Source organism: Pteronotus mesoamericanus, unplaced genomic scaffold, assembly GCF_021234165.1.
Source record: "Pteronotus mesoamericanus isolate MK-2021 breed Mesoamerican mustached bat unplaced genomic scaffold, CSHL_Meso_final contig_347, whole genome shotgun sequence".
NCBI classification, from domain to species: domain Eukaryota; kingdom Metazoa; phylum Chordata; class Mammalia; order Chiroptera; family Mormoopidae; genus Pteronotus; species Pteronotus mesoamericanus.
This window is the reverse complement of record NW_026555137.1, coordinates 8,551,871-8,577,352: the sequence shown is the minus strand read 5'-3', so window position 1 is coordinate 8,577,352 and position 25,482 is coordinate 8,551,871. Positions and strand designations below refer to the sequence as shown.

At 45.5% G+C, this 25,482-nt stretch overlaps 1 protein-coding gene across 7 annotated transcripts in view; it reads right to left on the bottom strand.

Annotated features, from left to right (window-relative positions):
* Positions 1 to 6,248, bottom strand: part of MARK1 (microtubule affinity regulating kinase 1) — a 68,863-nt gene extending 62,615 nt beyond the window's left edge. For 6 of the 7 annotated variants that reach the window (XM_054576610.1, XM_054576611.1, XM_054576612.1 and 3 more), the window contains exon 1: positions 6,135 to 6,223. In XM_054576610.1, coding sequence (XP_054432585.1) covers positions 6,135 to 6,185 — 51 coding nt within the window. In that variant the 5' untranslated portion in view covers positions 6,186 to 6,223. Of the gene's footprint in view, positions 1 to 6,134 lie in introns of all 7 variants that reach the window. The other variant, XM_054576609.1, reaches the window with a different exon arrangement.
* Positions 6,249 to 25,482: the final 19,234 nt, after the last annotated feature.

Here is a 25,482-nt window from a genome sequence, read left to right as displayed (position 1 = left end):
AGCAGATTTCTCAGCAGAAAACTTGAAGACCAGGAAAGAATGTGATACTGTATTAAAAATGCTTAAAGGAAAAAAACCCCTTCCAGTCAAGATGCTACTTACATTCAATGTAGTACCTTTTAAAAGTCCTAGCTAGAGCAGTTTGCTAAGAAAAAGAAATAAGAGACACCCATATTGAAAAGGAAGAAATAAAAGAACCTCTGTTCACAAACAACCATGATCTTATATGGAGAAAATCATACAGATTTCACACACACACACACACACACACACACACACACACTTGTTAAAACTATAGACAAATTCAGTTAAGTTGCAGGATACAAAGTCAACAAACAAAAATAACTTGTATTTCCATACCGTAAGAACAAATGATACAGAAAGGAAATTTATAAAAAATATCATTTACAATAGCATCAAAAACAATAAAATACTTAGGAGTAAACTTTAACCAAGGAGGGAAAAGACTTATACATTAAAAACTACAAACTGTTGCTAAAAGAAATTAAAGAAGATGCAAATAAATGGAAAGACACCATGTGCTCATGGACTGGAAGTTTTAATATTGGTAAAATGTCCATACTACCCAAAGAGATCTACAGATTCAATACAATCCTTATCAAAACCCCAATGGTATTTTTTACAGAAACAGAAAAAAAAAAAAACCCTGAAATTCACATGGAACCACAAGGACCCTCAATAGTTGAAACAATCTTGAGGAAGAACCAAAAAGCTGTGGGCCTCACAATTTACGGTTTCACAACATAGTGCAAAGTAATCAAAACAGTATGGTACTGACATGCAGACAGACATACAGAGCAATGGACCAGACCCAAGAGCCCAGGAATCAGCCTGTTGTGCACAAACGATCATCGGCGAAAGCGCCAAGTGCACACCAGGGGGAACGGATAGTCGTTTCAACAAAAGGGGCTGGGAAAGCTGGATCTCCAGAAACTGGGCCTTTCACTTATTCACCAAAATCAATTTAAAATGGATTAAAGACTTAAACACAATACCTGCAACTATAAAACTCCTAGAAGAAAACACAGGGGGAAAAATTTTAGTACGCTGTTCTTAGAAATGATTTCATGGATATGATTCTAAAAGCACTGGCAACCAAAGCAAAAACCCAGGTGGCGCCACATTAAACTAAAAAGCGTCTGCACAGCGGAGTAAATGCAGTGAAAAGGCAATCTGCAGAATGGAAGGAAATAGTTGCAAATCGTTTATCTGAAAGGGGGTCAATATAAAAAAAAAAAAAAAAGGAACTCCTACCATTCAATTTAAAAAAACAATGATTTTTTTAAAAAATGGACAAAGGACTTGAACAGATGTTTCTCCAAAGAAAATGTAAAAATGGCCTACAGGTGTATGAGATATGCTCAGCATCACTACCAGAGAAATGGAAATCAAAACCACAATGAGATGCCACCTCACACCTGTTAGAATGGCCATTATCAAAAATAAAAAATTTAAAAAAAGAACAGATGGTAACCAATGTTGGTGAGGATGTGGAGAAAATGGAATCTTGTGCACTGTAGCGGGAATGGAAAATTATGCAGCCACTATGGAAAACAGTATGGAGTTCCTCAAAAAATTAAAAATAGATCCAGTAATCCCACTGCTAGGTATTTATTGAAAAAAAGAAAAGAAACAGGATCTAGAAGAGATATCTGCACTGTTCTGTTCACTGCAGCATTATTCATAACAATCAAGATATGAAACAGTCCAAATGTCCATCAACAACAAAAAAATGCATTATATACATTCAATGGAGTATTTCCCCACCATAAAAAGGAAGGAAATTCTATTACACGCATGGATCTATTTTGAGGACATTATGCTAAGTAAAATTAGCCAGTCATAGGATGATTAATACTGCACGATTCCTCTTAAATGAGGTACCTAAAGCCATCAAACTTAGAGAAGCAGAAAGTAGAATTGTGGTTACCAGGGGCCGGGGAGAGAGGAAAGTGGGGGTGGTTGTTCAATGGGTATAAATCTTCAGTCATGTAACACGAACAGCTTGTAGAGAGCTTCTGGACAACGTGTGCCTATAGTTAACAATTTTGTACTGTACTCTCAGAAATTTGCCATAAAGACAGTTCTCATGTTATCTGTTTTTTTTACCACACCAAAAAAACAAGTTCAACAGAGGGGTTGACAGCGGTTCAAATACAGCCAACGAGATTCAGCTAACTGAAACATGACATACGGCAACTGTCCTGTCAATTTTTCTATACGTTGTAGCTGCAACACGATAACGTAGGGGAAGAAATGGATGAGAGTTTAAGACAGATGCAGGAGAGAATAAAGACTTTTAGCATCTCTAATCAGAGCACCAGAAACACTAGAGGGAACAGATGGGTAAGGCAACAGTCAGAGACAATGGTTGTTGCGTTTCTAAAATCAATGAAAGACATAAACCCACACAGTCTAGATCTAAACAAATCACACAGACTGTAGTACAGAGAGGCACTGAACTCATGGGAAAAGTGAATGGCAAGTTAAGGCACATGGAGAGTTACGGTCTGACATAATCCAGCCGGAATCCTGAAAGCTAGGTGTTAATATGTTTTGATGATAAATGAAAAAAATTCAAAGGGGAACGTGAGAGTGCTCATCTCTTGTGTATCGCTCATGGTCCCCAGTCCCTGTGCTAGACACTGGCAAGCATGGAATGAAGGAGGCAAAGTAAATCTGCAACAGGGTGCTGAGCAAACCCGAGGGTCGTGGTTCTCAGCAACGATTCCCAGGGGACCAACGACTGATGACCACCTTCGTTCCAGCCGGTACTCGTTACGGCCAGTACTCGTTACAGCCATCGCAGTGAATTTCAGATCTACAAAAATAATCACCATCCAGAGTTGTGTTATTAAAAGTTTCAAAGTACCTTTAACCAAAATCCACTTTAAAACATTGCTGAAGGGAGGCAAATCAATTTTCTTCACACTGATCAAAATTTCACACAGAAAGCTTGATGTGGACATTTTGTATCCCTAAAAATTACTATCATCAGAGTTTTACCAAAACACGAAAAAAAAATGTCTTGCTTCGTTTAAAAGCATCTAAGAGTAATGGTAATATATTAGCTAGATCCACGCTGGAATTACCTAGGTAACCTAACAGAAGAAAAAAAAGAAATATTTCAAATACCCATTCTTCTTCTGGACTTACTCTTTACAACCTAAATTCAAGTCTATTTTGCATAAATTAATTCTATTATCTGCGACATGTCTCTTGTACGTCACTATAAAGTATTTATTCCATTCAAGTGAATCACTGGTTGTGCTGTTGTATTTAGCCATTTGGGGCCTGGTAACAACAATGTGGCACAAATTCTTCATCTGAGAAAATACTTTTGAAAAAGTACACACAGAATGTTTCCAAAGAAATTGCTTCTTTCTCACTCTACTATAAATAGTAGCAGTATATAGGAACTCAGTGCTATAACATTCCTCTTTTGAATTTTAAAATTTATCTTCAATATACATTAGTGACATGGGGAAGGGTATATACTACATACAGCCAAGGATACCAGAGTCCAAATACATTCCTGTATGACTAAACAAATTTTTATATAAACCGCAAATGATTTCAATAAAATACCAAGATGGCTTTTTAAATGACCATATTTGCTTATTTTCATTTCTAGTGGTAATGAAATGTTTTCAGCTATGTCCTTAATATTCCAAAAGACTGTGAAGCCTTTCATTATCATACGAAATGTATTTTCACAACTAGTTTTTAAAATATGTCACTTTAACTGGAAACACTGCAAACACATGTACACTCTTTCAACTGCCATACTGGCCTTAATCTATTAGCTCTGAGGCAGGTTTGTTACTTTGTTTCACGGAGGAGAGGTAAATTAAGAAAGGATAATGACGTTTACTACCAACCAGAGAATAGAGACACCAATGGGTGATTTAAATAACCATCACTATGGTCCCTTTGATAAACACCTAAGTACTTACCCACCAATTTGGCCCTATTTGCACAGTGTTTTCCATGCTGTTTGGGGTCCTATTTACCTCTTTTACAGGTTCCTTGAGGGGATGGGCCTTGCCCTAAGAACTACTATTCTAGCCCTTCCAGCTCCAAACCAAAGTTGAGTGTATACTTATTGATACATTAACAGCTTTGATATAATACCTATGTTCCCATGGCAATTAGGAGAAAACCAGGCTGTAGGTAGAGTAATTGCAGGTATAGTTACGTACAACACAATCACAACAAGGGACAAGACCATAACAGGGATTTTGAATTAACATGTTCAGAAACAGCGAATGAGTTGATACAGCATAATGCTTTTTAAAGGTACAAGAAAATGTATCACCGGGTTGTTTTTTAGTTTAAGGATGCTTTTTGGGGGGTCTTACATGTGATGCTGCATTCCTCTGTGTATAATGCTATCTCATGTCTATATGAAGTACCTTCTTCATACAGGTATGGAAAGAGCTGTATGTGCTATTCAAAATCCGAAAGAAAATTTTAAAAATGTATTTTCTCACCCTTCTGCAGTTTATTAACACACACACAGTGTTCTGCTGATTAAAACAAAGGTCCTACTTTTCATACACACAGAGGGGCAGGAATCTTTTTAGAGTTGCTGTTAGAAAAATTCTGCACCAACTTGGCTTTAAGATCAACTTTTATCAAAATGTTCATCTTTTTCCCTGACCTTCCTCAACCTCTCAATGAAAATTATATATCAACGGTCATGAGGCAAAGGAAGTGATCATATATGAGCGCAGCAGACTTACCCTACCTTTACCATTTTAAACGCACCGCATCAGAGAGGACAAAAGCACATTCTAAACCGTCTTCCTGGGTCTTCTAACAATAGCCTGTTCCTGGAATTTCTTCTGCCTTCGGATGATCATACTGAGTCTCTGTGGCCCCCTACTCTTCAAGGTCAAATAACCTGTCCACACCTCCCTCCAACACTTCAGAGGTGAGTCTGTGTGTCCTCTCTCTCCTATCTTTTGTCCAAGAACTTACTGCCCAAGCACTTATTTTATTCTGAAAACCTTACGAAGGCTTGGGCACACTAAGCCCTTGAGAGTCCCTGAGGTAACTCCACAGCTAGGGAGACCTGCACAGCCCCCCAAAACTTGCTACCCCTCCAGCTCCTCAAAACACGTCAGAAAAATCAGCCATGGCCCTATTTACAGGCCATGAGAGTTGTTGGGTGGTTGTGTTTTTCGGGGTTTTTTTTAAGTCTTTCCTACAAAAGAACTCACACGAAAACACACACAACTGTACTTTTTCAGAAGGTGGAAACACAAACTGATCTTGTCCCTCTGGTTTTCAAGAGTTTAAACGGCAGCGACATCTGCATCTAGATGAAAACTCCTCAGGGCAAGTGGATCAAAGACACAGAAAATCCTGCCTTCAAAGAAATGCACCTTGTGACACTCCAAGAAGGAGGAGAGATATTTAAAGGAAAGCCTGCCCTGATTTATCACTGCTGACTTGAGGAAGAGGATAAAAAGCTCCGGGTTTCCAATGGCTTTTCAGCATTTCGCTGTGACCCCAGGGCCACAGAAGCTGTTTGTGAAATTCTTCCACTCATCGCTACCGAGGAGTATCGCCGCACTATAATAAACTCCTCTGCACAAACGCACACAGCCGTCTCCACTACCATTCTCGTCCCTTCCATCCCTGACCCCGGCGTGGACACAATGCTACAAAAAGCAGAGTCATGGGGCAATGCGGGGCGCGGGGTGGGGGCGGGGGGCGTTGCAAGGGGCTCAAAGAGCCAGAAAAGCGAGGGTGGAAGAAATAGTCGGCGGGCTGGTCCGTGACCTAGAGCCAGCCCTGGGGTGGGGATGCAGACTCCCAGGGCGCAGTAAAGCCACGGGGATGCCCACTCTGCCGTGCCCTGCCTCCCTGCCCTCCATCACCCCATCCTCGCCGGCAGGACCACCTCCGGGCAGAGGGCGCCACTCGGAGTCCCCCAGCCTCGCGCCGGAGGGCTGGGGTGCAGCCTGGGGCTGAGCGGTGGGCGAGGGCCGGGCGGGCGCGCGGGGGGCGATCGGGGACCGCGGCGGCGGCCGCGGCGGAGGGGGGAGCGGGGGTCGCAGGAGGGTCGGCTCGCGCCGCTGCGGGGGGCGGCCCCGGTTACTCACGTTCTCCGTGTCCCGCTCGTTCACCGTCGGCAATGGCGTCCGGGCCGACATTTTGTGCGGGCGGCGGGGTCGGGCCGGGGTCTCGCGGGCCGGGGTCTCGCGGGCCGGGCTGGGGTGCGGGTTCAGGGGGCGCAGGCGCGGGCCGAAGCCGGGCGCAGCGCTCCCGCAGGCCGCGGGCGGTGCCACCAGCGGCCCCGGCGCGCAGAGGGGACGAGGCCGCGGAGGGCGGGGAGGGGGCGGCGGCCCGCGGCGGCGCCGGGGACGCGGGCGGCGGCGAGGGAGGGCTCCGCGCGGGCGGGCCGGCGGCGGCGGCGGCGGCGGCGGCGCCGCGGGGCAGAGGCGCCGGGGGCGGCGTCCGGGCCCCGCTAGGCTCCCGGGGCCATGGCTGAAGGTGAACTCGCGCCTCCGATCGCGGCCCGGCGAGCGCGGCTGGGGGCCGGGAGCCGCGGCCCTGACAGCGCCCCGCGCCCCGCCTGCCTGAGCGGCGCCCGCGGGCCGTGCCGCAGCCGCGCGCGGGGCCCCGTCCCGCTCGGTCCGCGCTCAGCGCCGCCGCGGAGCCGGGAGGAGCGGCGGGCGCGGCGCGCAGCGCCCAGAGGCACTTGGCGGCGGCCGGCGGGTGGGCGGGCGCCAGCCGCGGGGCCTCTCCATTCATTCCCTCATTAGGGATGCGGGGCGCCTCCTCCTCCCCTCCCGCGCTCGCTCGCGCGCCGGTCCCTGTTTATTTTTGTCCCGCGCCACACCCGCCGAGTACGGTCGACTCTGCGCCTCGGGTTCCTTTTCTCGTTCTCGGTGTTTGGGTTTTGCCGAGGCGGGAGGACTTTGCCCCTTTTTTGTCTTTGGGGAACACCTGGGTGCCGCGGACCCTGGCTCCTGCACCGCCGACCTGCTGCTACCTGGGGGCTTCCTCACACCCTCCTTCGCCCCGTCGCCAAGCTTTCCCAATGCCTGCCCGCCCCGGAGTCCTCTCTCAGGCAGCCCCCTTCTGCAGGGAGCCGGCGGTGTCAGGGCCACCCGAATAGTTGGGCACAGGGCACAAAAGACCCTCCAGGCGCTAGGAGGGGCTCAGGCCAGGAGCTCGCCCAGGTGGCCCGGACGGCGCGGCCCCCTAGGCAATGGGGACCGTGGAAGAGGTCACCCGCTGCCCACCGCGGCACCCCCGGAGTAGGTGACAGCCGGGAGTCACGACGTCTACACGGGCTGATCGTCACTTCCTGGGACACAAGGAAGTGTCACTTAGGCGAGCTTGTTTAGGGACAGAGGCGAGCGGTCTGTTTTCGGCCCTGTCCTACCTTCCCCAGGTGGCTTCCTCACCCTTCCACCCACCTGCCACTCCTCACTTTCTGCTACAACCCCGTTTCAGGGGCCCGGCGCCCCTCGAAAGCGGTGCTCCTGCTGCTGTCTTATTTGAGAGCTTGCATTTTGCACACTCAGCCTCCAAGACAAAAGCCTTCCTATCGTCTTGCCCCATCTTTCCGATATTTCTTTTTCACTTCCTCTCATGGACTGCCGGGCAGGAGCAATAGAAGAGGACAGACTGAGTTTCTGAGCCGCTTCCATAGCTTCCGATGGGAACCTCAGGCTGGGCGATTCCGCCTCTCTCCTGAAGATCACCCATTTGAGAAAAGAACAACTCCTACACCAGATGGCTTTTATCCTGACTTATTAAAGGTGGTTTCTGAAAAATTAACATTTGACCCTTAGGTCATGCTCCAAAAGACTTAAAAATAGCAAGTAATCCTCTAAGAGATCCTCTCAGAGGGGAAAGAAATCCCACTCCATGGGCACTTACTTCTAGAACACCATCTATGTATTTATTTCATTAGCATTGTATCTTGGGAACATCTCCTAGTTTCACAAAGCGAATAGAAATCACGAGTTCCCTTTGGCGCTGAGCGCCGCTTCTCTGACAGGGGTCCGGCCTTGGAAGCGCTGGGCTGCAAACAACTACGTGTGCGGCTGGCAAGGCCAGGCTCTTGCATCCTCTGCGGGCGTTTGGGGTCACCCAGGTGGGCAGGGGCGGCCAGGGCGGAGCGTGCACGTTCCTGGTAAGGAGAGCCACTTTCTGATAACGGGCTGCTCAGCGCCGGCAGCCGCCCGGGAGCACCTCGTCGCCATAGTGCCCGTCCTAACCTGGTACTAAACAGGTTAGCTGTGCGAGGGGGTTCCTCCCCTTTGGGAAATGAACCGCTCCTTCAACAGATAGCTTGGGTTTTGCTTGTCAGAGCCCACGCGTGCATTATCCTGTGTCTTTACCTTTGTATTGAGTCGGGCAGGCATGTTTATTTTTATAGAAGTCCACTCAGTTGGCTTATTCAAGATCACGGATGCACCAAGACAGTAGCGTGTGGTGATGTTCACCCCGCACATTGCGTTATACCTGTAAGACAACGTGGCCAATTAGAGACAGAGCTCAAAGGAAAGCCTTGGATTCTGGGACGGTGGCTTCCAAGACCGTAGAGTGTACGTTAAAGGCAGGGCAAATCCCTTACCTTTATGTGCTACGCTGTGTTCGCATGACGCTGTGTTCGCATGGTGAAACTTAACTGATGGATGGGGCAGGAGAAAGGGGAGGCAAGGAAATGGAGACAATTGTATTTGAACAATAAAAAAAAGAATACAAGGAAAAAAAGAACTGAAAATTACATAACCATAGTAAGGGATACTTGTTTTCTAAACCAACGCATTAAAAAAACGTTTTGTAACAGTGGAGCTATATTCAAAAAGAGTCTTTATTGGATGGGTCACTCAACTCCACAATTCTGTTAACAAAATAGACTAGAAACAACGTTATCCAAAAAAAAAGGCATTTAAATAATTCATGCCTGGCATTTGGGGCCTGTTGTATAATGACAGTTCTCTCTGCTTTGCTTAGAAAAATTCCTTGTGTTTTGAAAAGGAGAGCGAGCCCCTGTGTGAGCTCCCCCCCCACAAAACGGCACGGGGCCGCCCGGCCCCGACGTAACCGCGAGCACACTCCTGAACACAAGTTTCTTGTGTCACTACGTGTGGCTTCTTGTGCCCATGACTATGAAGAAAGGGCACAAGGAATCTTTTAAGGCTTCGAGCAATTTTCTTTAGGGTTATGAGCCAAGTGTGGCATGTGTAATTCCGAGATTTCTAACCTAGGATGTTGGGGTGATAAAGGTTTCCGGGGAAAAGTGACATATTGCGAAAACAAAGGAAAAATGAGAAGCGTGAGTGCTAAGTGCGCACTGAAATGCACGAAAAGAGCATCGCCTGCGCGCGGCCTTGCGCCACACCGCTCTCTGGTCCTGTGCTGTCCTGTGGCGGGGCACCCAGCAGCCATGGGGCTCTCGGCCCGTCACTAGTGCCCCCGAGGAATGGCGTTTTCTCTGTGATTTCACTTTAAACAATTTACAAACCGGTGTTTTACTCAGTTGTCAAAAAATTTTAAATTGTGTTGGAAAAAACTTGGATCTATGACTCTATCTTCTCAACTATAAATATTCTGAACTGTCAATGTGGATCAAGTGTTTGATGAAAATTTATCATCTGAATTGAGATACACTGTAAGTATAAAATGCATGCTAGAATTTAAAGACTTAGAAGGGAAACAGTGTAAGATATCTCTTTACCATTATATTGATTATATATTGAAATGCTAACATTTTGACATGTCGGGCTAAATGAAATATATTATTAAAATTAATTTCAACTGTTTCTTTTTACTTTTTCAAATGTGCATACTGACAGATATAAACTTACACATGTGACTTAAATCATCTCTCTATTGGACAGCACTTCTCTGTAAGGTAATAATTGAGAATAAAGAGGTTTAGTTGCTGAAGAATCACAGGCCTTGATTGGAAGCTATCAATAAATCATTCTTTGACTCAACAAACATTTATTAAGTACCCCTCTACCACATGCCAAGCACTGTACTGTTCAAAGAGAATGTTCTTCACCTAATAGTTACCAGCAGTTAGTATTATAATCTTTTTACAAAAGAAAAAATATGGTGGATTCATATAAATGAGTGTCAACAGATTGCACTCATTTGTAAGTAAGGAATTTCTCAAATGTGACAGATTCCACAGAATTCATGATAAACTCATAAAACTGTGCACTTCTTATATCCTGTGCTTTAAATGTATCAAATGTCTGATAGACTTGGCTAGTCAGTAACTATTTATTGAGGGCATACTTTGTTTCAGTAGGATACAAGGCTATTGCCATCTTTCATTTAACCCTCAGAAGAAAACTACAAGATGGGCAACTCTGTAAGGTAACAAAGAGTTGTCCCAGCTAAAGAGGAAGGTAGTTAATGTCCTTCAGGAAAAGAACAATCAGTTCTCTTCATAAAATAGATTGGGTCCTGATGGCTTTCCTATCATTAACAAAGTACATTTTTTGCATGTCAACAGTCACCACTTAGAATGTGGAATCACTGAGGTGGAAAGGGGCCTCAAGAGAAAAAGTAGTTTTTATGTTAAAAACTGGGTAAGGCTGCTGCCATTTACATTGCATACACAGCTACGGGAGAACACAGAGTCCTTGCGATTATACGCCCTACACTTGTCTTCCTAGCTCTCAGCATCAGCCCCAGGTCAGCTCCTGGGGGCTGTCCAGCGCGGGCCACTGCACACCTCACAGCACAATCTACGTCCAAGTGACACTTAGTCTCTCCCCTTCCACTCCCACCGGCGCTCCAGACTCTGCAATGTTGCCCTGTCGGAATTCCCCGAACACACCATACTGCTGACTCCTCTGCGCCTTTGAGTCATCTCTTCTCTCTTCCTGGAATGTCCTGCCCGCTTTTCTGTCTGATGGCCTCAGAGCTGGTCTTTCAAAACCTTCTCTGGGAACGCTTCTCTGCCTCCCCTGCTCCTCCTGACACCCAAAGAGTTAATCAGTCGCTGTGTCCATATGACCTCTGAGCCCTGGACACACTGTGTGCCTGGCTGGTGGCCAGCCGCACTGGGCGCTGGGGCAGGGAAGGAAATGTCTTCTTTAAGGCCAAGCACAGTCCCTAGCAATTAGTAACCCAGTTTCCTAAATGAGCATTATTGACTTTTTTTCACATAGTAAAGCTTCCTGTGCCTCCATAGTCTTTTGAATTTCTAAGAAGCATCATATAGGAATTGAAAATATAGGAGAATCATTAAAATTTGCAAGTAGGGACTATAGAAGCAGATAAGATTTCACACAGTATACAAACTATTTTCCCAATAAAAACTACTGATTGAGAGGCACTGTGACTCTTTAAATAGCTTCACAGAGTGCTGCTGCTTTTACTCCTCTGTGATTTTATGGTAACCATTCCTTTTTACGCATACAGAGGAATTGCTCATCATGGACATTTCAAAAAACAGTCTTTTAAAGGGGCCTCTCCCTAAACCTGCGAACATGAACGGCAAGTGTGCCCCGGGGTCGGGAGGAAGCACTTCAAAGTTGGGGTGAAAGGTCAGAAGTGGACTAACGCGAGGATGGAGCGCTGAGAGCTGCCGAGCTGGCGGCCGCCGCGCCACTGAGGAGTCACCAGGAACCGGGCGGCTCTTCCCGAGCCTCACTCGGCCGTGCAAATCGGGACAGTGAAACAAAGGACAGGATACGCGGCGTGACTAGGGCGGTGCGCTACACGCTGGTCTTTGGCAACATGGAACAAATGCAGAGGAACATGAGCGTTAACAGCATCATCTTCAAATAAAGAGTCTTTGGTTGTGTATGAACTTGCGTGGGTGTGGCTACACCCACAGTATTGCACGTCCCCAACTGCAGTGTGGTAACGTGGCATAGGAAGCAAAAGCGCCCTTCGAAAGTCTGCGGGTGGCCACCCCGAAGTAAGACTTTAGTTACCTTTCACTTCCCAGTGACAAATTAAATATAATGTAATTCAACGCCTTTTCAAACAACCTCGTAATTTGATCATCTGATTTCATGGACCACATTCTGGGGGAACTGTTCCCTTATGTTTTTATACTTATTTTGTTGTATAGAAATCATTGGTTTTGTCGTTTCTTTCCATACACTCAATTTATTCAATCCCTTCAAATTGTTTTTTTCTATGTTCAATGTCACATACTTACATTTTGATGAGTTTCTTTCTTCCTACATAAGTATTGACACCATTTGTTACTTTGCTTTTCATTCATTTATTCATTTAAAAACATTGGGCCCTGCTAATGCCAGGTACGACCCAAAGCTCTTCAGAAGCAGCAGTAGACAACATAGACAAAAATCCCATGCGCGTGAAGTTTACATTTTGATAGGCAGTTTCAGTGCCTGGACTGTTCAAAACCAGAGGCCTCCATAACACAAATAACCTTTTAGGTTAGGCATCGGTTATTTTTCTCTTTTAACAAACAGAAGCACCCAGGTTTGTTGTGTTTTTTTTTTTTAAGTAATGAATTGCAGTAGCTAGATCTTTTCTCCAATCTAAGAGGTAATTGCTTTCTCTCTTGATATTTTGGCCTTTTTCCAATTAGCTTTTGTCTAAACGGCTTCAACTGGTTCCACAAGTAGCCTGGGTACTTTAAAACCATAATAAGGACGCCTTCCTGACCAGGTGACTTGTATTTGATCTGCATGTTGTAATATTATCGCAGCTTTATTATACTGACACCAGGATACTTCTGCATGTCATCATTATCAATGGCTTTATCTTCAATCACTGTACTTTTCTTCCTGTTTCCATCAGCCCCAGGTAAACTGTAAATACTTTAGTAGTTCTGCAAGAATCATGAGATACATAAGAATCTATGTTTATAGGCATTTTGGAAATACTTTTTTTTCTGGATAAACAGTTTTGGTAGTTCTTCCCTATCTGCCCTATAAAAATGAAGCCCCCTATTACTCACTCAGGTGGTATATTCCACTTTGCCTTCATCTCTTTTCCAATAATGAGTAACAGGAGCTACTGGGAACATTCTCTCCAGCGCCACACCTGCAATACCTACTACAGGGCCTAGAATATGGAGTTACTTGGTTAACATCAACCGGAGGAATGAATCATACATACATCTAATAACTTCGCTGAATTTGAACGTGTGTTCCCAGATACCACATTACTTTCAGGTAACCTTAGTAAAAGGCCACTCATAGATGAAGGACCCCATTTAACCTTTCCAAACTGGCTCTCCATAGTCACCCCTTGGGCATTTGCCACCCATTGCTAAATATCTTGATTGACAAGGCTTCAGATTAACTTTTTTTTTTTTTTTACTACTTGCCTTATCTTCTTTTTCTGGTTCTAAGACAAGTATCCACATTCCTACAGTTATAAATGCCTCTTTTTAAAAGCCTGAAAATCATGGAATATGCATCTCAGAAGATTGCCATGGCTAGACTCCAGGTTTACTTACATGCGAAAAAATGTACTTCCTTTGTAATATTTTTAACCATTCTTTTGCTATCAACTTGTCTCATATCAAACCTAAATTCCACCTTTTACACTAAGCCACAAATCAACTGCTTAGTATTGAGCGCCTACTATGTGCTCAGTACTATTCTAAGACAAATATTTACATAAATACAGCCAGATGTATATTGTAAAAGTAGAGCTGAACCTTCCTTCCAAAAAAGGAACTCCTCTTTTGTGTTTGCTTCTGGAGCCTTGTGGCTGGTGTTTTGTCTATTCTCAGTGCTGGTAAGTCGTAGTCTTTTGAGGATTTACTTTTAATGCTGAGTCATTCGGGATCACCTTTGCTGAGTAGCACGGATGATTAAACTGGATAATCTCACCTTTGATTAAATGTTAGAAGTGTGATAGTTTCAACAATGTCTTCTCATATTCATCAAGTTGGATCATGTTTTAAGGAAGCATTTAAAACACTGAAAGATAACAGCCTTTTCAAAATAAGCATAAAACCTTGAAAACTATTTTTGAAGAGATATTCTCATTGTTTTATAATCACTTTTATGCATGGCCACATGACTCATGCAGTTCAAGAACATGCATTCTTGATAGAATCACATGAGAAGTTAAAGAATAAATGAGTGTTGATTGCTAGCCCCAAAGGTAATAGAGGCAAACAAAGGTGAAGAGGAACCTTCAGATAGGAGCCTCAATACCCATCATCATCTTCATTAAGAGCCAATGTTTACAGGCGGCCACGGCCACGTGAAAAGATGCTCACTGTCACTAATCATCAGGGAAACGCAAATAAAAACCACAATGAGATTCCCCCTCACACTTGTCGGAACAGCTATCATCAGAAAGGCAAGAAATAACAAGTGCTGGTGAGGATGTGGAGAAAGGAGAAGCGTTGGGCACTGTTGGTAGGGACGTAAATTGGTGCAGCCACTACGGAAAACAGTATAGAGGTCCCCCCAAAAAATTAAAAACGGAAGTACCATGTAATCCAGCAATTCCACTTTTGGATACATATCCAAAGAAAATGATAATACTTATTTGAAAATATGTCTGTATCCCCATGTTTATTGCAACATTGTTTACAATAGGCAAGACATGGAAACAACCTCAGTGTCCACCAAAGGATTACTGAATAAAGAAAGAATAATGGATTTATTATTTAGCCATAAAAAGGAATGAAATCTTGCCATTTTTGACAACAGGAGTAGATATTGAAGGCATTATGCTAAGTGAAATAAGTCAGACAGAGAAAGACAAATACTGCATGATCTCATTTATGTGTGAAATCTCCAAAAAACAAAACAAACAACAAAAAAAAACAAGCTCATAGATACAGAAAACAGATTGGTAGTTGGCAGAGGCTGGGGCTGGGGCTGGTGGTGAGTGAAGTGGGTCAAAGGTACAAACTTCCAGTTATAAAATAAATAAGTCACGGGGATGTAATGGACAGAATACTGACTATAGTCAATAATACTGTATTGCATAGTTAAAAGCGACCAAGAGAGTAGATCTTAAAAGTTCTTACCGCAAGAAAAAGATTTAGCAAGTAGGTAGAGTGACAAATGTTAACCAGACTTGTGGTGATCGTTTGGCAACACATACAAATATTGAATCATTGTACTGTATACCTGAAACTATACCTCAATAAAAATAATAAAATAAAATAAAAAGAGCCAATGTTTATGTGCGTTTTCTAAAGCCTTTGTTTCCATTATCTCCTGTGAGCCACACTGAAAGTTTGGTAAGCAGACGAAGGTCCTTGGCTCATTCCTCAGAGAGGAAACCAGGCGTCAAAGGTGAAGTGATTGCCCAGTGGCATACGTGTCATGACAAACTCGTCTGGAGAAGTGGGCCGTTCAGCCGGGAACCCAGGCTTCTTTTCATTCATTTCTGGGTCTTTCTCCTGGACACCTGCACACTCACATAGGCATCGCTGACTCCATATCCACATTCTGCGTCTCTCGTCCCTTTCACTTGCGCTGAGCCTGACATGAGAAATGCAGCTGAGACGTGGAGGTGCGTGTTCAGGACAGAGAACTATGTGAATAGCAGTGTGAACTTACCTGCCCTAAGTGGGAAATAAAATCAGGTCTGGCCCTGGAGGCCAAGTTGGATTATCTAGCTTGTTTGATGTTTTTAGAGGGATGAAATCAGATTAGAATTAAAACCAAGAGCAAACTAGAATTAGGAAAGAATTCACAAGATGTAACGTATAGCCTGGCAAGTACGTGCGTGAGTAAGGGGACAGGTAAGGAGCGGGGCACACACGTGGAGAAATGGAGAGAAACTGCCTGGGTGGGGATCAGGAGAGAGCTTGTGGACTGATTGTAATTTTAACGATTTAGATATTTGCTTTAAGGGGGAGGAGGTCAAACTACTTAAGCCAACGTGCATACTAAGAACTGCCCTAAGTATATTCAATCAGTGCACACGTAAGAATAGCTATTGGATGTAACAGTCCCACCGAGGGTCGCACAGCTGCACGTGGAAGTTTGAGCAAGCGCCTGAGTTGTACGCCGAGGAAATGGTGGACGCAGGGGACTGACCCGCAGAAGATTCGGGAGCTCTACAATCCCCTCTGTCCGTTGGACTAAAGGAAAGGAACTGCCCAAAATAGGAGTAACAGTGTCATTCCTGGCAGCAGAGCTGGCTTTGGGGGCGCAAGGCCTGCGCAGTCACACCATGCCCTGCAATCAGGAGAACCCTGTGCTGGTTTTATGCTCTGCCGTGGCTCTCTTGAAATTCTGGATACCTGGGCCCGTAATTTATGTAGCCATTCCATAAATCGCATAATATAATTCTAAGCATCGTAATTATCTCTCAGTAATGACATTTTATTGTCGTTGCTTCTTTTATTACTACTACCACTACTACTACTACTATTATTATTACTTTACTATTATTAGCTCTGCTCCAGAAACCTCAGCCCATGCAAGCCGCGCTAACCTCATAACCACCGGCCCAAGAAGGGTAAGTAGTTAGTGAAAGACAAGGTGTGTCCGTGTTAACGACCGTCTCTCTGTCTCAGGGGAGAAAATGTGGGTCATGTCTATTAAGAAACTACAACAGCAGCAGCAGCGACAAAAACAACCAGCAGCCAGGGAGTGACCTACCAAGCCTGGCACTAGAGTCACCAAAAAAATGGACGTCTCCTATTATTCCGCACCTACTGAGTGCCCTGCAGTTTGCATTTGTCATTTTGTTTCACCTCCGCAGTAACCGTATGGGCTTTACCCAAAGTCACACACAGTTATGGGATGTGTCAGACTCCACCGTAGTCGGGTGCCACGGGAGGGGACGGTCCCTCCAGTCAAGGAGCTCCAATTGCATCGGTTACACCGGGACCCCTGCTCACCACATCTCACTGCTGCGTCGCCAAGATCCGAACACACCCCAAAAGCACCCATGAAGGAAAGTAACTGTGTAGAAATGCAATGTCAAATGCATCTGTTAGGCCCACGAGGACATAACTAAGCGGGTCTGAGTTACATGTGGTTGATTGGAGCAGAGCGTTAAGCTGCATTTTGAAAGATGAAAAGAACCAGCGTGAGCGAAGAGGAGTGAATCATCTGTTCTCTGATGAGAACGTAACGGGCCAAAGCGTGGAGGCAAGATGGAGCTTGCTGGGGACGGGAGAAGACAAATAGGTTTGCTGGACTGGAACAAAGCTTTCAGCAGTCCCGAGGAATCATTCACCCATGAATATATTTAAGAACACAACTATGTGTGCTTATATGCGAAAACCATCTTTCCTAGAATAGAACCATGAGTTTCTACTGAGATGGCTTTAAAATAATGCTGGGAACCATTGCTTGCTCTTTTCAACTCCTTAATAGTTCTCTCCCAATGGGACCGTTCAGTTCTCCTTGTCTTTGGGCAGCTCTGAATTCTAGCAGCACTTCACTCCCTTGGGTCCATAGCCCCAGAAAAAGAAAAATCACAAAACTTTCTCTTTCCCGGAGTGTGGAATACAATTTTAATTTAGAGTCGAAATGTATTATTGTGGGTTTGCTGACATTCTTTCCCAAGATAAGACCACAACTATTTGTACTGCGAGGATATTTTGCAGGTCAACATGCGGAAACTCATTCTGGTAAGATGCTTTAATGCATTGCTGAAGAAGTATGTTTGCTTTGCTTTGCTTTCCTGCTTGTTATTTTTATAGGCCATTTATGTATGATAGCAAGAGGTTTAAACAATAAACAGTGCATGCACATAGTCCTGGCCCCCCAGAATCTCCTCTGGGGAGGAAGGGAGGTCTGGATGTTAAGCCATTCCAGATGAATGGAATGCTTGGAACTCTGGGTCTCGTTCCCCACTTCGGCCTGTCTCAGTGTTGTCTGTTCTCTGCGCCTCGTTTTCTCTGCCTAGTGGATGGAGAGAACCTTTTGCGCTCTATAGCCAATGCCTATAAGGGGTGTTCAAAATCCTGGTGAAGTACAAATATAAACAAATAATATAAATAAGTATGTAAATACAGGCTTAAATGGACTCTCTTCCATTTGTGCTAAATCTCTGTGATGCTCTAAGAAAAGTCCCCAGTAGAGAGCATTGACCATTCACTTTAGCCCTCTCAGATGGCAACCAGAATACCGCTGAAAGTTGTGTTTGTTTGCGTGTCGCCCAGTTCTGAGGAGGGGTTCATAGCTCAGGTCTTTGAATTACTCTCCTAGGCTTCTGAATGCGCATGTGTTGTTCTAGAACGGTGCGTCTCAGACTGTCTACGCTGAAAAGCCAGGCATTTTCCCCTCCAAATCTCAAATCTGCCCAAAACTGACACTGTTGTAAAATGCAGTAAGAATGAATGGGTAGAAACAGTTAAGAGTTTTAAACACAGACATACAGCTATAAAAGCATACATTTATTATGGCTTTCAACAGACATAAAGTCACTCTGTCGAATTCTATGTTTCTAAACACTCTCCATGTCTACTTAGCTCATCACTGAACAGCAGCGAATAGTGCGGAGGTTCGGCCCTGGTGAGAGGAACAGCCACTCGAAGCACCTGACCTAAAGCCCCTCCCCAACCTGTCCACCATCCCTCCCCGAGCCCTGCTACCTCCCCCGCCCGCCCCCCCGCCCCCGCCCCCCGCCAAGGGACTAAGCATGACTAAGCACGGGGGTGGAAGTGTCCGCCGCTAGTGCTGGGCATTTACAGGCAGCGCCTTCTCAGCTTTTTTTTTTTCCATTTCAAGTACGGAGGTGCGTCTGAGTAGCTCCTTAATCACTGGGACCAGACATAGCCTTCTTGTAAAGAAAACTAACTATTCCAGGCTTGCCCAAACAACTTCAAGGTCGCGTGCCACTCCCGGGCACTCTCAGGGATTCCTGAGACGCGCTGTGGCTGTGCCCTGTCAGAGCGGCACACGTTCCAGGGCAGGGCTAGGCACCCGCTGTCCCAGCTCCTGCTCCGGAGCCAGCGGGCCCAAGGGAGTCAGGAACCATAGGTGTCCTTTCTCCTTCCCAGCCTTTGTTTCTAGTGATCTGTGTCGTGTCGATTAATGACCTCTGAGTCCTTAAAAATGCTTTCACTTGGCCATCCTTATGCTTTGGCAACATTTTTCTCTAACGACTGCATTCCTGTGATATCAGATAACTAGAAAACAGAAAAGAACAACCAATGGGCAGCAGGCTTTGTGACTTTAGGACGAAAAGGAAATAAATTCCTGGAACTTCAAGCCCCCTCCTTACCATGACGTAATGATAGGAGGTCGCCCACTCTTTATTCTTGGGTCTGCATAGAGCTACAACTAAGTTAAGGATTATTTATCTGGAGACTGAGAAAGAGGAAGATCTAGAGGCTCCCGGAAAAGATATGAGATAGGCTGTGTGTACGTGAATTTTTCTGTAAAAGGCAGTTGACATTTTAATCAGATTTTCAGGAGTTGCATTAAAGCATTCGAAACCTCTAATTTCAGCAATTCGAAATGGGAGAGGGGCTCTCTGTCCACCTTGAGTCTCTCCGGCGTTAAATGCCAGCCTTGTGACACCGTGTTTCCCAAATTACAAGTTGTGCTCTGTACCATGAATGACTGAGGGCATGAAAATGAATTGGAACAGAATGACATGCGCGCCAGGGCCTCGAAGGTGCTTGGCGGAGGTCTAATTTCACGACACTTCAGCCCTGTGGGTGTGCTGCATCTTGATGTCAAACGCACTTCTTACATGGTGGGGCCCAAAGGGTGGAAACCTTTGACACAGAGATTTAGTTCTCAGATTTGAGTGTAGACAAGAAGCACATCGGCGGTGCATTAAAATGCATACTCCTGCGCCCCTGCCCACAGAACCCGCTTATTAGAAATCTTCGCGTCTCAAGTGCCCCCGGGGGCAATCTGTTGGAGGTGGGCCGTGAGCACACCCGGAGAAGCACTTCCCTGGAAGGGGGACCGAGAACAAAGGCTTGGGAGTCTCAGAGGCCGAAGTGGCAAGGGCAGCTCAGGAACGGAGAGGATCCTGGCAAATCGCTCTTTGAGCCCCACTTCCCTTGTGTGTGCGATGGCCTTGACCACCCTATCACATGGGGCGGTCATAAGGGTTGCCAAAGATAGTGTGTGTGCAGGGCCGGTTACATACCATGCAAGGCCCAGTGTTAAAAAAAAAAGGGGTAGGGCCCTTGTTCAAAAATTAGTCAGTGTCAAGGTGGCCAACGCAGAGAACTACGCGATGTGGGGGGTCTTTTGAGCCCAGCTCTTGGGCTATTGCACGGGTACAACCTATGAAGCCCATCCTGTGTATGCAAAGCCCATAGTACAGTGATTAACATACAGAAAGTGCCCAGGAAGGGGTAGCTTTATATAGCTAGAGCATATGTAAGTATAAATATAAGTCATTGTATAGGAAAGCATTTTAAACAGAAGCACTCCACCATAAATAGCGCAAGGCATTATTAACAGTGCTTAAGTGAACTAGTATGGCGTGGATAGCAGCTGATTTGAACTTTCTTAATTAGGTCCCAGCATGCTTTGTTCTACAGTTTGGTTGTTTAACAGAAGAACCATTGTGCCAGTAGAACTGCTGGATGGTGGATGGTTTCAGACATGTCCTCGATGTGACACCTCCATCGGTGCCCTCCGTTGGGGTCTCAGACAGACCAGGGGCCACCTCCGTTCAGCTGTAGTGCCCCGAGTGTGAGGGGCAGTAGCTTCCTGCTCCCTTCCCTCTGTTAAAACCTGCCAGGAACTTCTCAGCGGCCAGAGGAAAGCCCGCCCCCTTGATCGTCAGTGCCAGTTAAGTAAGGACTTTCAAAATCTAAGAATAACTCCTAGAACGTCACAGGGAGTGGAAATCAAGTGTTAGTAACATCGACTTAAAGATGAAAAATATAATTTGTAGGAAAGCTCACAATGTCTGGGTGGCTTACCGACTTGCTTCAGTTGCTATCTTTATGCCCCTCCCCAGCTTTCCAAATTACATTGCCAGCGAGGCCACCCATTTCTGATCTGTCTCCAATGAAATTAAGTACATGTCTACTTCAATGCCTTAATTTCAAATGGACTCAAAACCAAACTTTGTATCTTTGTTCTTCCATATGGCTTCTTTTCCTGACTCTTCATTTTGTTCCAGTATCCCAGACCAAGACCCCAGAAATGCGTGCATCCCTACGCGTGCCTATGACCCCGACACACATTGTTTGTGTGTAGTTACACGTGTGTTTCTTCTATCGCCATCCTGGATTCAAGTGCCCAGGGGGCAGCAATGGTGATTCATCCTTTTACGCATGTTGTGCCAACATAAAAAAAAAAAATCTATCCTCCATCTCCTCAGCTACAGAGGGCAGAGGGCTCCTGCAAAGAGGCCCTGACTGCATCCCGGCATCTGTTGGCATCTCTGTCTCTTCTTGCTTGCTGCTTGCTTGGGTTGCCAGGCAAAGCTCTAGTCACCTTGTGGCTGCCATGTCAAATGCCCTCCATTCTTGGGACCCACGATGAATGTCATAATTTGAAGTCCATATGCTCCCATTAAAAATATTGGCCTGGGTTGGAGTTCAGGTGTGTAAGTAGTAGGACTTTTGCTTATTCTTTAGATACCAAGGTAACAAACAGTTCATTTGAAAGTCCTTAAATTGAAGTACCTTAAATCATTCTTGTATGACTGTTTTGGATGTCTTAATACTTCAGACTACTTCTCTGGTATATCGATCAGTCAACGGGCTTAAGAATAATGTATCAGTCAATCTAACATGCTGGGTCAGGTTCTGATACACTAGTTCAAGGCAGGATTTTTTTACTTCTAGCACCTTAGAATTGAGTTGAGGAAATTATCTATGAAATTAGAAACAAATGAGGGCATGCTAATGTTTTATGACTGGCCATAGAGTTCGGAGATGGTGATAAAGCTATAAGACTAATGCACGCGTGAATGGCTGAAAGACGCTTCCTGGAGGTGGGCCTGGGCTTTGAAGGGCGAGAGGGGTTTGCGAAGATAGAAGGGAGACAAGAGAGTGGGGGAATAGCAAAGAATACATGAGGTAAGCCTGATTTTAGCACGTGTGGGAGATTGGTAAGGAAATCAGCCTGTCCCGGTTTAAGAGTTTATAGTTGGGAACAGAAGGTACCTGAGTTTGTTTGTTCAAGTTGGATGTCAGCAAGTTCTGACGTGGGCACTGGGGAGTGACGAGTGCTGGGTCCCCATCAGCCTGTCCACGCATCACTGCTGCCACAGAGCTTGGACGGTCAATGGCACGTGGAGCCTGGGTCATTGAGTGCTTTGAAGGGTCATGGGTTGGGACACAAAAGAGCAGGATATGCCCCCTCCAGGTAAAACCACCCTTCAGTTTCCTTTCAGATTTAACATTCCCAGTTTTACAGTACATCTCCCAAGAGGCATTCACTTCTCACATTTTAAAGTGTTATAAAACATGCAAGGAGCCATGCTTTCTCCTGATGAAATTTATTTTTATGCTTTCCCTGAGGTTTCAGGATGACTTTCAGTGAGAGGAAATGGGAATTCAGGTGTAAGCAGAGGAACCGTAGGTGGTCCAATGGCCTATTTAGGATGGGGTGAGGGGTGGGGCTTTTTTAGGTAGGAAAGTAGATAGATGATAGATAGATAGATAGATAGATAGATAGATAGATAGATAGATAGATAGAACAATTTATTGTTTACTCTGTACCAGGTACTGGGTAAAATCTACTTCAAAGATTATCCCATGGGTTGGATATGTTTTTATGTTACAAGTGGTGAAACGGAGAATCATAGAGGTTAAGCAAATTGCTAAGGTCAGGATCTTCAGACGGCCTGGTGCTTCATGTTCTTTTGAGTACAAGGTGGAAATTCAAGTCTAGCAAATTCTTTCTATATTTTTACTTTATTATCAGTAAAATACCTGAGAATACCTGAAAAGTTCTTTTTCAAGGATGTTGCAAAGGAAATTTGGGCACCAGAGAGGATTGTGAGTAAATGGTCTCTAACATTTCTTCCAACCATGAGCCTTATCCTAAAAACGTATTGCATGAGGAGACCCAAGTTTCAAGACTATTTAACTTTAAAACTGATAGAAAGGTGGATATAATCCCTCTGGAATGATGTTTTAAGTACTGGGTAGTTAGCCTTGTACCCAGAGTACTTGAAAAACAGCGCAGGGAAATCGGTGCATTCAGAAGACCATCTGAGACACATCCTTGTCCTCCCTTTAACACCCAGCTAATTTCTCTTTCTCCTTCAAAACCTCGGTGCAAGAATTGTCTTCTCCTGGAACCCCTCTCTAACCCTCCTCCGCAGCAGCCCTCACCCACATCCATTCAACGCACACCTTTGTTACAGGGTTCAAGACCCTCTTCTGTAGACACTGCCTCTCCCGTTAGCCTCTCCTGCCAAACTGCGCATGTGCTAGTGTCCTAGGGATGGTAACCGTGTTATCCTCGTATAACAGCTTCTAGTCTAGTGCATGGCACTGAAAAGACACATGGCGCATGCGAAGAATGAATTAATAAATAAGCATTACTAGTAGTGAGCCCCACAAAGGGACGCTGATCTTGCGGTAGAGGACGGCTGAAGCAAGCTCACGTGCCAACGTGCAAACACGGAGTGACAGCCTGTGCAAGAGCCCAGTGCCATCAGAGGAATCCCCAGTTTGTAAACCCTTATGGTTTGTAGGGTAGGATACCACAGAGAGCAATGTTCCTGCTTGTCACTTCAAATACAAAAAAAAAAAAAAAAAAGTGTATATGTCACCAGATTCCCAGGGCCCGCTGCTGGTGACAAGGACTGTGGTCAACAGCGCCTCTGAGTGTTCTCATCTGCCGGAGGGGCCCACAGTCAGAAAGGCTGGAGAAAGGAGCATGGCTTTGCTTTCCTCTGTGCTCTTAAATTAGGTTTTCTGGCCACATATTTTTTTTTCGTAGAGAGGTTTTAGGGCAAGGTCGTCTGAGTGACGTTGCTGAGTGCAGAACTTGGGTCACCTGTCCCCCAGACAACTGTCCTCCTACCAGCTGATTATGACTCATCTTTCAAAATGAGCTCCAGCCTCACCTCCTCTGCGAAGCATTCAGCGACCTGCTACAGTTGCATTTAATGTCCTCCTCTGTGCTCTCGCTGCCCCTGGAAAGCTTCTAGAATAACATTTATTGCCCTGGCCAGCTGGGAGCTGCGGACGCCAGAGCCACGGCCCCTAGCCCAGTGCCCAGCACATCACTTCTCTCTCTGTTTCTCCCTGGTGTTGGGGGAGGTGTGGAAATAAATGCCCTTTGAGCTCCCTCCTTGTTCTAGTGGCCTGTGCTTTTGATGAGTGCTGTGTTTGCACGTCCCTGGCTACAGGCAGGAGAGAGAAAAATTTTAGTGTTACGTCACTGTGTGAAGATGAAGACAGATGATGAAGCTGGCCTAGGCCAACTCCGAGACCCCATCCAGAGCCAAAAACCCACAGTGTCATTTCATTGGGTGTTGCCTTCCTGCCTGCCTGCCGCACAAGACCCTGCTCCCTGCCCAGCCTACATCAGAGAAAGGAGGGCTGCCCTGAGCTGAGCAGCCACAGGAAGCTGGTGTTACGCACACACGGGGGCTTCATAACAGTTGGGAGAGCTGAACCGCCGTTGATCCGAAGGTGAGTCCAGCTGCTACGCTGGGAGGGAGGAGCAGGGAGAAGATGCTGAAGCAACTGTTGTAGATTTTCCCTGCAGTGGCTCGCGACAGGCTGAACGAAACCGCGATGGGTGGAGGCACCTCCGAGGTCACTAGTGAAGAGGAGTAAGCCCTCTCTGGCTCTCTGGAACAGCGGCCCCCGCCCGAGCTGGGCGACAAGCTTGGGGATGGTAGCTCCCCGATGAGTTCATGTAGGGAAAAAGTCTGGGGACATGTCTCAATAGCAGCTTAGAGCCTTTCAGAAACAAGGGCTGTAATGAGAGTGAAGCAGCTCTCTTTAAAAGACTCTTTGGCACCAATTAACATAGCCGAATAAGGGCAGCCCTGTTTTATCAGGAAATAAACCTCCTAAATGAACAAATAAGCCAAAGTCATTATCGAATAATTCCAGTAATGAACATATGTTTCTTCGTGAAGTAGGACAGAGAACTTAGCATCTCCTTCCTGGCTGCAAATGACCTTAAAGGCACTGTTAAATAATGAATGTCCATTAACTAGTCCTGAAATGATTGCATTTAACCAATTTCATGATCACATGGAACCTCATTTTACATCACAGTGAAGCAAGATAAAAAGGGCGCTACATTGTAGATAGGAGCCAATAACAGAGGGAGCCGTGCGAGGACGGTTACCATTCAGGACATCACAAGGCCAAGGGTCCCCAAAATATGGCCTCGCTAGCCTGTGGCACCAGCCTCCTCTACTCTCGTCAGGAGATAAACTAGGGACGCGATCAGAAAGGAGAGAATATTGTTAAAAATGTTGCTCTTAAAAGCAAATATGTGACTGGACAGAGAAGGTAGGCTCCTTATGTAGCCTCCACCACAAATGTGGGTTTTTCCAGTTAGCTATGCATCCGCTTAGAAGGTAGAGGAAACCTGCCCATAGTTATCGACAACCTAGCATATCAAGGATGCGAGCTATAGAAATACAGGA